This window comes from Zootoca vivipara, chromosome 14, assembly GCF_965207765.1.
Source record: "Zootoca vivipara chromosome 14, rZooViv2.hap1.1, whole genome shotgun sequence".
In the NCBI taxonomy this organism is placed as follows: domain Eukaryota; kingdom Metazoa; phylum Chordata; class Lepidosauria; order Squamata; family Lacertidae; genus Zootoca; species Zootoca vivipara.
In genome coordinates, this window is record NC_142597.1 from 28187190 (window position 1) to 28200721 (window position 13532).

Genomic DNA, 13532 nt, shown 5'->3' on the forward strand with positions numbered 1-13532 from the left:
GGTGGACCGGGGGGGGGGGCGGGCGGGCGGGTTGTTGTTATTAAAACTTTACCTAAGATTAGCTGGATTCTCTTGTGCCAATCCTAAGATCCGCTGCTTTCTTTTCGGTGACCGAGAGGATGGGGAAAGACCCAAGGAGGGGAAGCCTGCAAGTCACGGAGGGGGAGATTAAGGCAGCAGCTCTCGCAGACTCGTTCCAAGCAGGTTAAGGAGGAAGAAATTAGGGAGAAATTCCACCCGGGATTGGGGGGGGGAACCGTTGCTGCTTATATTAGAGCAACATTGGCTACCAGCCATTCCACCAGGATGCCTCAGTAGGACGAAGAGGAAACAGGGTGAAGTCCATCAACTTTGCTGGAGTTCCAGTTCCATCAGACACCTCCTGCCCCTGAACTGTGCCAGCTGGTCATTATAAAACAAAAACCAATTGCTTAGAAATTGGTACCTGGGTTTTGGTTTTTCCTCTTCCCTCCCTGTCCCTTTGTGTGTCTTTTTTAATATTGTAATCCAGCGCACACAGGGGCTGCCTTGTTTTAAATTGATTATACATAAGCCACTCCTGGAGACTTTTTGCCTGGAGAGCAGAGTACACAAAATGCTCTAAATGCAACCCCATTAAGTTCAGTCCGTTTTGTCCCCGACTTGTCTCTTTGGGGTAATTTGAGGGGTGCCTTTTAAGAATACAAAGTAGCTTGGTGTCGTTTCCGAGCTTCCTGAGCCTGCCTCTGATCCTCTTAAAATGTGCGCCTGTGTGTGTGTGTGTGTGTGTGTGTGTGTACGTGCATGCATTTGGGGGTGTGTGTGTTATGCATGCACACACAAGCATCTTTTGACAGCATGGCTCTAAACCAGGCATCCCCAAACTTTGGCCCTCCAGATGTTTCGACTACAATTCCCATCATCCCTGACTACTGGTCCTGTTAGCTAGGGATCATGGGAGTTGTAGGCCAAAACACCTGGAGGGCCGCAGTTTGGGGATGCCTGCTCTAAACTGATGCACCTGAATCCTAAAGCATAACACAACCCACAGGCTTCCATTTTCAAACACAATCCACAGCCTTCCATTTCACCTGCTGCAGCAACCGTGGCTCGTTTTGTACTCTGCATAATCGGAACACAACATAACAATGTTTTTCTAGATTTTCTCGTACACAGGACCCGGTTGTTAAACCACTGGGAACTGTAGCTCTGGGAGAGGAATAGGGGCCTCCAACCAAGCAGTTCGAAAGCACGTCAAAGTGCAAGTAAATAAATAGGTACCGCTCCAAGCGGGAAGGTAAACGGCGTTTCCGTGTGCTGCTCTGGTTCGCCAGAAGCGGCTTTGTCATGCTGGCCGCATGAAAAGATTCCAAGAGCTCTGCCCAGGTAAAGGAATAATATTTAGAAAGTTTTAAGTTGATAATAATAAGACAAATTCCAGTAGCAATCCAGTTTTTAGAAATCCAGGACAAGGCCCTGTTTCGGATTATTCTTCATCAGCTCTAGTTTCATAGTTTCAAGGTCAAAGCATAGCATTCATGTTTTTCCTGTCCTTCCTTGGAGAGCTGAGAAAATCAAATGAAAAGATTCCAAGAGCTCTGGCCAGGTAAAGGAATGATTTTTAGAAAGTTTTAAGTTCATAATAATAAGACAAATTATTCCTTTACCTGGCCAGAGCTCTTGGTATCTTTTCATTTGATTTTCTCAACTCTCCAATGCTGGCCACATGACCTGGAAGCTGTACACCAGCTCCCTCAGCCAATAACGTGAGATGAGCGCCGCAACCCCAGAGTCCCTTTACCTTTACCTTTACTTACTCTCTGCACCTTTAACTGCACTAAAATTCCCAGGAGTCTATGGGGGAAGCCACAGCTGTTTAAAGTGTCATGCTACTGCAGCGGGGTGGGGGGACATGTCACCTTCCAGGCGCTGCTGAGCTACAGCTCCCAGCCATTGGGCCGTGCTGGCTGGGTCTGCTGGGAATACCACAGCAGGAAGGTAATAGGTTCCCCACTCCTCCCCGCCACCCCAATTCACAGGCAGCTCAGCTAACTCCACGATGGGATGGGTCTTTCATGCAGAAATCCTTTGCTTCAATTGCTATCCTTATTATAACAAGCTGTGGTGGTTTCCTAGCTTTGTGCAAGACCACAGCGCCATCTGCTGGAGGGGGAAGCACCAGCAGGATAGATTATTGTTTTCCCCCCTTAACGTTTAATCATTATTCTTGTATGATCATAAAAATAGCCTGCTGGATCAGGCCAAATCCTCATCTGGTCCAGCACTCCGCCCTCACAGTGACAAACCACCATGGTCAACAAATATAGGTCCCTAAACCAGGGGGTTGAGCTAAATGACCTTTGAGGTTTCTCTCCCACTTCTCTGATTCCCATTCTCGCATTTAAAAAGTTCTGCTTTTAAAAAAAAGGAAAGGAAAGGGCAATGTACTGTATTGAGATCCTTTTTGTTACAAACACTTCAACACCTTTTGATGTTATCAAACGAGACTAACATTCTGTACAAAAAAAGTTGGGTTTTAATGCAGATTAAAAATCACCAGACATAACAATCTCAGTTCAGACCTTCAACAGCAAAAAGGGTGTCACGTTTCCATTTAGATGTATTTACAGTGTTATTTTCTTTTTAAAAGGTACAATATTTACATAAACAACAGAAAGTTGAAAGTCAACTCATTTAAAAATAATTCTACATTGTCTTTAAAAAAATAAAAGATAAATTATTGGCGGGGGGGGGGTCCCCTTATCTGTCCCTTCTTGTGGCTTCATTTTGCAAAAAATGGAAATCACCGGTGCATTTCCTAGATTATTAAATACCCTTTTGAAAATGCAAATAGACACTTTTCCTATTTTAGAAAACTACTCCTTTTTTGTTCCCTGCTTATTTTTTCCACATCTATAAGCTAGACCAACAATGGGCGAAATACCAGATATATGGAGCGAGTATAGCAGAGGTTCATAGAGAAAACATTTTATCATTATAAAAACAAAACAAAAACACAATTAGGCACAAAAAAGGGGAAACCTGCTTAGGGAGTGTAGAGAAAGACAGTCTCTCCCTATAGCGTCCTCTATATTCCTCTCCCCATATCTATCTCTACTTTTGTGTGCTTATTACCCAAGGCCCCACCTGCCCCACACATTCAAGGAACTATGTACCACTTTTAAAGAGTCATGGCTTCTTCCCCATAAAAACCGGAAACGGCCATTTGTTCAGGGGGCAGAGCTGTTATGAGATCCCTATTCTCCCCTCATAGAGCTGGAATTCCCAGAGGGATGTAGCTCTGGAGGGAGAACAGGGGGGTCTCCAAACACCGCGCTGCCCCCTTAACAAACTACAGCTCCCAGGATCCTTTGTGGGGAGCCATGAATGTTCAAAGTGGAAAGACGCCGGTTTAAATGTGCAGGGCACATGGCCCCCACCCCAATATCCTTTGCTCCGTACTGCTGCTACACAATCAGGGGTTCCACCATGTTAAAAGGTGTTCTCTGCATTGCTATACAGCACCCGCAGACAGAAAAAAGGACCCCCTACAGTCACCCACCGACACCAAAAACAGAAACGAAACTTCAGCATCACATGCCGAGATCCGTACATTAAACAACGATATACATTTAAGGCACATATTGGCAATGCCATTCTGACCCATAACAGGCCAGAAAAATCTCATTCATGCACGCATACAAATGGGTTCTCTCTCACTTTCGCACACACTCTATGGCTCTACCGACATCCACCCTATTTTAAAAGGAAAACAAAGCAGGGGGGTGAACTGAAAAGTGAAGCCAGTATCTTCCCCCCCAACCCTTCACAAAACCCAGACTCAGAATGTTCTCCTAAGGCAGAGGTGGAGAAGGTATGGCTCTCTTGGGTGCTGATGGACCCAACTCCCATCATCCCCAACCACTGGCCCTGCTGGGGCCGAGTTGGAGTCCTTCGGCAACATCTGGAAGGCCACAGCTTCCCCACAAAACTACACAACTCCCATCATCCCTAGCTAGCAAGACCAGTGGTCAGGAATGATGGGAGTTGTAGTCCCAAAACATCTGGAGGCACACTGGTTGAGAAACACTGAACTATAGTGTCTGAGTGTATTGCACCAGCTGGATCCTTGAGAATAACCCAGTGGAGGGAGGCTACAAGTCCCAGAAGGTCATTCTTGGGATCCAGCAGTGCAGGATCAGGACACCTGGAACTTCCTGCATGTCCCAGCAGTCACCTGGTTTAGAATCCTTCTTGCTCAAGGGGGGGATACAGGATTCTGAGACACAGACAATGCCCCTCGGTTCTTAAAAAAAGCCAATATCTGAAATATTGAGGTCTGAGACTCCTTTCTATTCACTCTCAACACCTGCACCCTCAGTTAGAACAGGGATGTTTTTAACCTTTGCAAAAAGCAACTGCTTTGCAAGAGAGGATCCCCCTTGTGATATTTTCGGAGCTATTGCTGCCCACTTAGGGCTGCGAGATGTTCCAACAGGTCTTCCGTAGGAGGAGCCCAACAGTCTCATCTTTCGTTTTAGGCTTTCCGCGTCAAAGTCATCAGTGCAGGTTTAGACAAGGTAGAAGTCAAGGCGGTGTCAGTTACATAAACTTGCAAGGAGAAGAAACAGTATTGCAGGATGTTGGGGGGGGGGAATAGTACTGACCCAAAGATATATATACCTTTTAACTAGCCGATGGGCAGAGACATCTGCAGCCAGAGCCATTATCCCAGGGAGTCAGGTGAGGAAAGAGACACAATGAGCTCAAGGCAGGCAGGCAGGGAATGAAGTCTAAGGTGTGCCCCAGGTAGGCAAAGCTTAATGGGGCAGGTGCTGGATACCCTAATCCTAAGCCCCTGAACACATTTTATGGGACCTGTGATGGGGCTTCAGGTGCAGAAGGCAGCCTGCCTGAATAGACAACCTACTGCAACAAGGAAATTAAAACTTGGCAGACGGGAAAGGACTGGATGGAGGTAAGACCACCCATTTATATCTCAGTTACCTTTATAACTGGAGAACTTTGCAGTTAACTCTGCACTTAATGTCGTAATATCAAGCACACCTTTTCGGGGGAGGCGACACAATACCAAGATGAAATAGCAGATTTGATCCTATTAGCCAAGGCATTTTTCCATCAAACCAGCCACCTTTGGGAGATGGGGTGTTGTTAACAAATGTCTTATCTGGCAGGGGGTGATGGATAAATACACCGGCCTGCAATATTAATATATCTGGGTGTGTTTGAAGTCTGGGGAAAGAGCACAGAAGACAGGCAACCTCTCCGATCTATCAGCTGCTTTGAAAAACAAACAACTTTCTGGGAACTATCCTATTCACAGCGGGAATCCTGGTGGGGTTTTTCGGGAATGGGGGGAGAAGAGGAGAAAAGGGAAGACATCACACATGCTACAGCAGACCAGATGGGTCCTAAAAACACAGAACGACACGTCATTTTATCCTCTCTCTCTCTCTCTCTCTCTCTCTCTCTCTCTCTCTCTCTCTCTCTCTCTCTCTCTCTCTCACACACACACACACACACACACACACACAAAGTGCCCACTTGGTGTTCACTTAAGGCTACTTGGCCCTCATGCTGCCAACTAGTGGTCATTTAGGGGTACCGCACCTACCGGGCCCCTGCCTCAGGCGGCCTGCACTGGAGGTACCAGCTCCCTTGCAGATTTAAAGCAGGTTCACATTAAACTTATTTCAGAAAGTCTCTGGAGCCGAAGAGCATGAGCAGCAGAGGGGAGCTCTCAAAGTGGCAACTGCCCATCCAATTGGCCGCATACAGTGAATCCAGGAGTGTCACTGGTTTCATTTGGGGGGGGGGCGAGAAGGAATTAGAGGAGCGAACAAGATTTGCAGAACCCCCTCCATATCACAGGGGAATGTCTTCAGCTGCAAGCTTGATAGACCCAGAGAAAAAAGGAGAGTCGTATGAACCGTCCCAGTGGCCGCAGCCACCTACACGCCAGTGTTCTCTTTGATCCAGGCCCGCAGTGCCGAAACACGAGTGTACATTCCTGGCTTGTTCCTCTGGGCACAGCCTTCCCCCCAGCTGACCACACCAGCCAGGAACAATGTGTTGTTGGCCTCCAAGCTGACCAGTGGCCCACCGGAGTCTCCCTGCAAAGAGACAAGAGCACACATGCTCAGAACATAGGCTTCCACCTCTTTCCACAATTGGTTGATTTGTATGTGCAGGGGGTGGGTGGGTAGGTAGAAGTTTATGCATAACAACTTAAAGCTCCAGAAATCAAGCATTGCTGCGACCACCCAATCACCGTACGAGGGTAGCTGAATGATATCCGCCTGTATTTGCGTTGCAATAAATAGAGCAATGCCGCCTTTCGGTCTACCTCCTCTTTGGCTAGGTTTCGCACTCTGTGTGAAAGTGTGAAAGTTGTCCAGCTGTAGCTCAGGAGAGACCAGCATTTGCACCAAATGGCCTCTCTGGTGCACTGTGGCTCTGGTGGGGTTCCTGTGCCCCTCGGTTGGGTTTGGGCATCTCCAAGGGAGAAGAAGCTGGGATTGCAAGGCGAGGCAATGAGGCAGGGGTGTCACTGCGGACAGCAGAGCCTGTGGGCTGCAGCCAACCAAGTTCTACTCAAGAGTATGCGCACTGAAATTATGCATGGCATGGAAATGCCGGGGGTGAATGCCTTGTGAATGCAGCAAAAATAATAAAATAAAATAAATCTCAGTTTCACATATGCATTCATAGGGTCTGAACTGGCAGCAACTGACCAGCGATGAGACCCTGAAGTCGTAGTAGATCAGGCATCCCCAAACTTCAGCCCTCCAGATGTTTTGGACTACAATTCCCATCTTCCCTGACCACTGGTCCTGTTAGCTAGGGATCATGGGAGTTGTAGGCCAAAACATCTGGAGGGCCGCAGTTTGGGGATGCCTGTAGTAGATAGTTCAGTGTGGGGGCAGCTAGGGAAAAGGCAAATTCTGTGGTGGGGAAACTGAAAATAAAACTACCGATATCACAGTGCAGTTCTTCTTATTAAATAGGTTGCTATTTAATTGCAGCGCATTGCATGTTTTGTGTTGCCCGTTTTCAAGCTTTTCTGGTTTTAAACGGCCTTCCTGTGCTGCATTTTGTTTCGTCGAGTCGCCTTGAGACTTTTCACTGCAGCCTCCCTTGATTAGTTAAAGTAAGAAAGAAGTCGGCAGGGCTGTATTCCGAGCTCTCCACAGCCACGCCCCCCCCTCTCTCCCTGTGGACCATTCCTACCTGGCAGGCATCTTTCCCGCCTGTGAGGACCCCGACACACATCATGCGCTCCGTCACGTCATTGGGCACCATCAGGGACTTGCACACGGTCTGGTTGATGACACGGATTTCCAGCTTCTGCAAGATGCTGGCCCCGTTTCCTGCAGAGGAGGACCACAGAGGAGTTACATGGGAGCAGGGATATCGTTTATTCAGGATGCTCTTTTAAGCATTAAAAAAAAAGGTAAAAGTAAAACAAGCCCTACTAAGTGTGCAATGGATTCTCCGATTACAAGTCACCCAGATACACAACCCCCACAAAAAACTCTTAAATGCCTTAAGAGATGCCACTGGTTCTGGCCCTCTAGTTGCATCAGGGTGGAAGAACTCAGAAGCTGCTGCTCCCTTTAACGTAAAATGTTGCCTACGATAACTTTTACGTAGTCTGGAGCAACTTTGTAAGATTATACAAACAATGAGGCATACTGCGGAATGGTGCCTATGGTCTCCAGCAAGGCCTCCCAAACGTGGGTCTCCAGCTGTTTTTGAACTACAACTCCCATCATCCCTAGCTAGCAAAGACCAGTGGTCAGAGATGATGGGAACTGTAGTCCGAAAACAGCTGCAGACCCAAGTTTGGGGGAACTCTGGTCCCCAGCGTAGTTTGCCGTGCACGAAACACATATTTTAATTAGCATTTGCTGGTTCTTTCCTCCTGTCTTTATATAAACCCTGCAAGACCATTACTGCTGCTGATACAATATATATTTTCACTTGTGGACAAGAGTCCAAGCGACAGAGGTTATCGTGTATCATTTTGTGCTTGTTAAGGTTGTCATGATTTTAGCATATACACTCTTGATAAACCCACCACTGGGGTGGATTCGGAGATGACTCTCGTTTTATCTTTGTTTATACACACACACACTGAATTACACATACACACACACCGTATTTTCCCATCTATAGGACAGCCTCTATTTTGGGGGACTCCGATATGAGAAAATGGGAGGAGATGGCCTTCGTGTATAAGACCCCCCCACACACATTTTTTACATTAATTTTAAGGGGGAAAATCTAGTCTTATACACAGAAAATACTGTGTGTGTGTGTGTGTGTGTGTGTGTGTGTGTGTGTAATGTTGCCTTCTTCCACCAAACTGCAGATCTGCCCTTGTTTTACTCCCCTCGCCACCGCCTCTGAGTTGGAATCATAGAACTGGAGGGCACCAAGAGTCGTCTAGACCAAAGACATACAACACCCCCCCCCTTCACAGCAAATAAAGGAGAACCTACACAAACAAAGCTGACATCAAGCCCTACATATATTAAGCAAAACAGAAACATCGTCACCTAATCCCACCCACCCCATCCACCCCCTATCCACCTCGTTTTCCCTCTTTCTTCTTAGTGTCTTAACAAATGAAACTGATTTGCGAAAATGATACATGTAAAAATATGAGAGACACTGCACACACCTTTGTAATTCAAGAAATCTTTAATAAAAAATACTTTAAAACACACACACCCCAACTCACCTGACTCTTGAGTGGCTCCCCATCCCGTCACCCAGAGGGATTTGCCAACGGGGAAGTCATGGGTGACATCAGGCAAGCAGATAGGCTGGATGTATTTGTTGAACTCGACCGGGCTGGCCAGCTCTGCTACAGCAATGTCGTTGTCGTAGCTGGCGTCATTGAAGTACGGGTGGCGGATGACCCTCTTCAGGCCCCGCTGCTGAACGTTGCTGTTGCTCCTGTCCCCCTGGTCGAGAAGCCCCATGTAGGCTGTTATCGTCCTGTGGTCCAAATGCCTGCGGAGGAATTGCCAGGTAAGAAGATCAGAGGGCGCTCTGTTCTTTTAGAGGGGGTAACCATTATGCCACGCATGCTGCAGCACTCAAGTTTGTGCCACACCCCTGACTCCCCCCCCCCCAAAAAAATGTGCCCACTGGCCCAAAAAGGTTGGCAAGAAGCGCTAAAACTCATCTAAAGAATTGCTAGCACCTCACCTATGGCCTTTTGGTAATTCCAATAATGCCGGTGGTAAAAAGTATAGCCAGTCTGGTAAAGCATGATCTCATCTTGTATGCCATTAACTTGTGCGACATCAACTATACACGGCTGGTGGAAGTCACAGAAGTTAGATCCAAGGAAGGCGGCGAGCTTAGAAGCTCTATCTATGCTGGGTCTGCTTGGGTTGCCAAGTGCGAAAAGAGCTTAGAAGCTCTCCGCCTTGCTTGCCGGACGAGGTCCCCTTGGCACAGGGGCTGTCGGTGTGCTGAAAATTCTCTCCTCTCCCCCCCCCAATCCATTGGCGGAGGTGGCTCCAATTATTTGGGTATGCATGATTTTCGTGTCTACACTGAACCCTTCAAACCAAACCCCCGGATAAGATGCACCCATGGTACATTGCAGAAGAAGCTTTGTCTTAAGAGAACGGTAGCTTTCCAAAATTATTTGCAAAGCCCTCAATGGAGGGGAAACTGGAAGCAGACAATCTCCTGGGTCACAGTTTCTTCTGGTTCAGGGGTGCCAGCTCCTAGGGGGCAGGTGTCTTCAGCCCCCTCAGTATGTGCTAGCAGGAGGCTGGGCCCCCTTGATGTTGAAGGGGCAGAGAATGTGGGGCAGTGTGGTTCAGTGGCTAGCTCCTCCTGAGCGCGAGAGAGGAAGCTGCGCTGAGCTCCATGCTCCACCTCCTCCTGGCATCAGGAGAGCAACATGTGCATGACATCACAGATGCACAACACGCACCAGGGGCATGACGTTGTGTGCATGCAACACGTGTCACGCTCATAACAGCACATGTGCCTCAATGCACGCTGGCCCCCTCTCAATCTTGTTCTGAGCTCCTGTTCAGGTCTGAACAGAGACCCAACCTTAAAACGGCACCACCCCATGCTCCACTGGACTCAATATACTCCCAGCACACTGCGCAAAGGACCCAGAAGCCTCACCCTCAGGTTCAAGCGTATATGGAGAACGTAAGCCAGCCCGTTACTGGATAAATCCTAGATCTCTACCCACCTCTTCCAGTCATCCTGGAAGCAATGCGCAGCAGACACCACCCAATTCTGAGAGATCAAGGAGGCCCCGCAGAAATGACCAGTGTCCTTGGTGTGGAAGCTGACCTGCCACGGCCACTCGCCCTGGTCGGAGTCCTCCCCACCAACAATCCGTGACTGCTTGCTGTAGAAGCGCTTGCCGCAGTCTGGAAGGAGCAAGATTCAGAACACCAGCGCGTTAGTACATTTGCCCTCCTGCAATCCCCAAGCAACATCACACATCACTCCTGCTTCTAGACCCTAATAGAAGGGGCAGGGAGTCCTTGGCCCCTTCCAGGTGCTGCTGAACTAAAACTCCCAGCATCCCTGCTCATCGGCCACACGGGTTGGGAGTTGTAATCCACCAATATCCAGAAAGCCACAGGTTTCCCAGCCTTGCCTCCAAATGCTTCTGCAAAATTAACTGGCAGCTAGAGGGCTGTCATTGCATGCATTTGCAAAACAGGCGAAAGAGGCTTGCAGCAGGAATGTTTAGCATTTATATATTGATTGAACCCTTGGAAGGGTTTCACATGCATTATCATACTGCTACAACAATCCTAGAAGGCAGCCTATTGTTGCTCCTGAAGGAACGTCTCCACCTCCATCATTCAGCCCGGACACTGAGGTCCAGCGCCGAGGGCCTTCTGGCAGTTCCTTCCCTGCAAGAACTGAGGTTACTAGAGGGCCTTCTCGGTGGTGGCGCCCGCCCTGTGGAACGCCCTCCCATCAGATGTCAAGGAAATAAACAACTATCTGGCTTTTAGAAGACATCTGTAGGCAACCCTGTATCGGTTAAAACATTAACGTCTAATGTTTTACAATTTTTTGATGTGCTGTAAGCCGCCCAGAGTGGCTGGGGAAACCCAGCCAGATGGGAGGGGTATAAATATTATTCTTGTTGTTGCTGCTGTTCTCTGTTAAATTTGTGGTGTGAGTGACATTCCAGTCAAGTACTCTTGGGCTGCTGGCCCTCTGCTAGACATGCAAGAGTGCGTCTCAGGTCACCGGCTTCCCAAAATCTGACAGCTTAGAACCATAACTTACTGCAACTGTCCTCGTCCGAGTTATCACTGCAGTCCTTAATCCCATCACATTCCGGGTTCTTCTTGCTCAAGCACTGGTTGTTGCGGCACTTGTAGGTGTACGTTTTGCAGGAGACGGTGTCCGCTGCAAGCAAACCACAGGCAAGGAGGCTCAGCGCCAGGAAACCACTAGCACAGCAGCATTCCCTGAGCTAAGCACAGAGAGATCCACGTCCACAGAGGATCTTGGTTGCTTCCGGTAAGAATCTCCCTGCTGGGGAAATTCAGAGCAGAGCAGAGGAGAGGGGCTTCCCTGGAAACAACCATCCTCCTCGTGGGGAAAGGCTGTTTGCTGCCGTGCATGTTTCTATTGTTATTCGTTTCACAAAATTTATGCAATGCTCGACTGTTTTGTTCTTGTTTTTAAACACCCTCAAAGCGATTTGCAAAAAATAAAAAAAGGATAGAAAATTTCACAGCCCTACTTTGAAACATACAAACATTGAGACGCTAAAACAGATTAAAGCTATGTCAACTTTATAAGCATATCTGGGTAGGCTTGTTTAAACAAGAATGTTTTTAGCAAGCACCGGAAAGAGCACAGTGAAGGCACCTGCTTGATATCAAGAGGCAGGGAGTTCCAAGGGTAAGTTCTGCCCCCTATACAGCTAAGGCACTGGGATTTCAGAAAACCAGAACAAATACTGGGACACTGGTGTGTGGGTGGGGGGTTGCCTATCTGTCTCCCCTGCTGCCAATGAAACCCCCTCCTCAAATCGCAGGAAGGACAGGAAGGCTGCACTCTGCCTCTGGATTCTAAAAGCAGACCTCAACTAGTGCTTTATGCATAGTGCATAAAGCAAATTTCCCCCAGTTTTCTGGCTATTTCCTTTCATTTATTTACTACCTTTTTCTCTGAGGGACTCAAGGTGGTGTACACAGTTCTTTCCCCCTCACCAATGTATCCCCACAACAACCCTGGGAGGTAGGTTCGGCTGAGAAATGTTGAATGGCCCAAGGTCATACCCAGGGAGCTTCATGGCCAAGTGGGGGAGATTTGAACCCTGCTCCCTCCCAGGCCAAAGCGGTGCCGTCCCTAGCAACTGACTGCAAGTCCTGTTCTGAGGACCTTGGCGTAGCGGGGGTTGCTGGTGCCCCCTGAGACTGGCAGGGTGGAAGGCAAAGAAACCAACAGTAGGGGGGGCACCAGAGCTGACGATGGGCAGAGCCAGGGCAGTCTCGAGCAGGTCGGGCGCCCTGGTGCTGAGGGGCGGAGATCGCTCCGGCGCCCCCACCCTCGCAGGATGCAGCATGGCTTCCGCACAGCGCCCCGCCTACCAGCCCTGGCGCCCCGCGCCACCGGGACTCTACCTGGAGCCGGCCCTGGGCAGAGCCAACTAATTTGAGTTTTGCCTCCCTCCTTCTCTTCCCTGCCAAGTTCTACAAGGGCAAGAGTGAAGCTGATGGGCAGGGATTCGCACCCTCGACTGGCTGGAAGGGAGAAGGCAGGCGTCTGGGGGCTGGCAGAGGGCAGAAAGAGGGAGCTGGGCCAACAGACCCTCCTAACCCAATGATTTCCTACAGCTCCCCTTGGTGCTAAGATTCATACCACGGCCACAGCTCCCCTCGTCGCTGCCGTCACCGCAGTCATCCTTGCCATCGCATTTCTTGCTCTCCGGGATGCAGTTGCCATTGCCGCACCGGATGTTATTTGCCGGACATTCTGCCCAACAGAAGGAGAAGCCACACGTCAAAATTGCAAAAACATAGAATAAGGCACCCGCACAGGTCCCTGGCACAGGGACAGGCCCCCCTTGGCCTCACATCACTGTGACCAAGACCCCCTCCCCAGGCACCCTGCATCCACACTCACTGCACTCGGCCTCATCGCTGCCGTCCCCGCAGTCGTCCATGCCGTCGCAGAACCATAATTTCGGCTTGCAATAACCGTTCCGGCATCTGAACTGCTTCTCGCTGCAAGCTGGGAAGAAGGAGACAGAGAAGCAGTTAAGAGACGCAGCGCAACCTGGTGGATTTACAGAGCAACAGGGCCCCACAGAGCGTCAGATATGGGATGGCTGAAGTAAAGGTTGGGAGAACCCAACGCTTCCACAAAGAGACATGAAGGGAAGCATGCAAAAAGCAGGAAAAATACACTGGTGCTGGTCCAGTGCTTGTCCTACTCAGAGTAGTCCCATTGAAATCTATGAGCATGAGTAGTTATTTTATGTCTGGTTTTTTGTTTCGTTTTTACAA

General features: G+C 48.9%; 1 protein-coding gene across 2 annotated transcripts in view; it reads right to left on the reverse strand.

Moving 5' to 3' along the window:
• Positions 1–2492: 2492 nt before the first annotated feature.
• ST14 (ST14 transmembrane serine protease matriptase) overlaps positions 2493–13532 on the reverse strand; it is a 42769-nt gene continuing 31729 nt past the window's right edge. For both annotated transcript variants that reach the window (XM_035138938.3, XM_035138937.3), the window contains exons 13-19: positions 13150–13257; positions 12886–12999; positions 11299–11421; positions 10235–10418; positions 8747–9021; positions 7231–7370; positions 2493–6113 (exon numbers count right to left, since the gene is read on the reverse strand). In XM_035138938.3, the coding sequence (XP_034994829.2) occupies positions 5952–6113; positions 7231–7370; positions 8747–9021; positions 10235–10418; positions 11299–11421; positions 12886–12999; positions 13150–13257 (1106 nt within the window). In that variant the 3' untranslated portion in view covers positions 2493–5951. The remainder of the gene's footprint in view (positions 6114–7230; positions 7371–8746; positions 9022–10234; positions 10419–11298; positions 11422–12885; positions 13000–13149; positions 13258–13532) is intronic.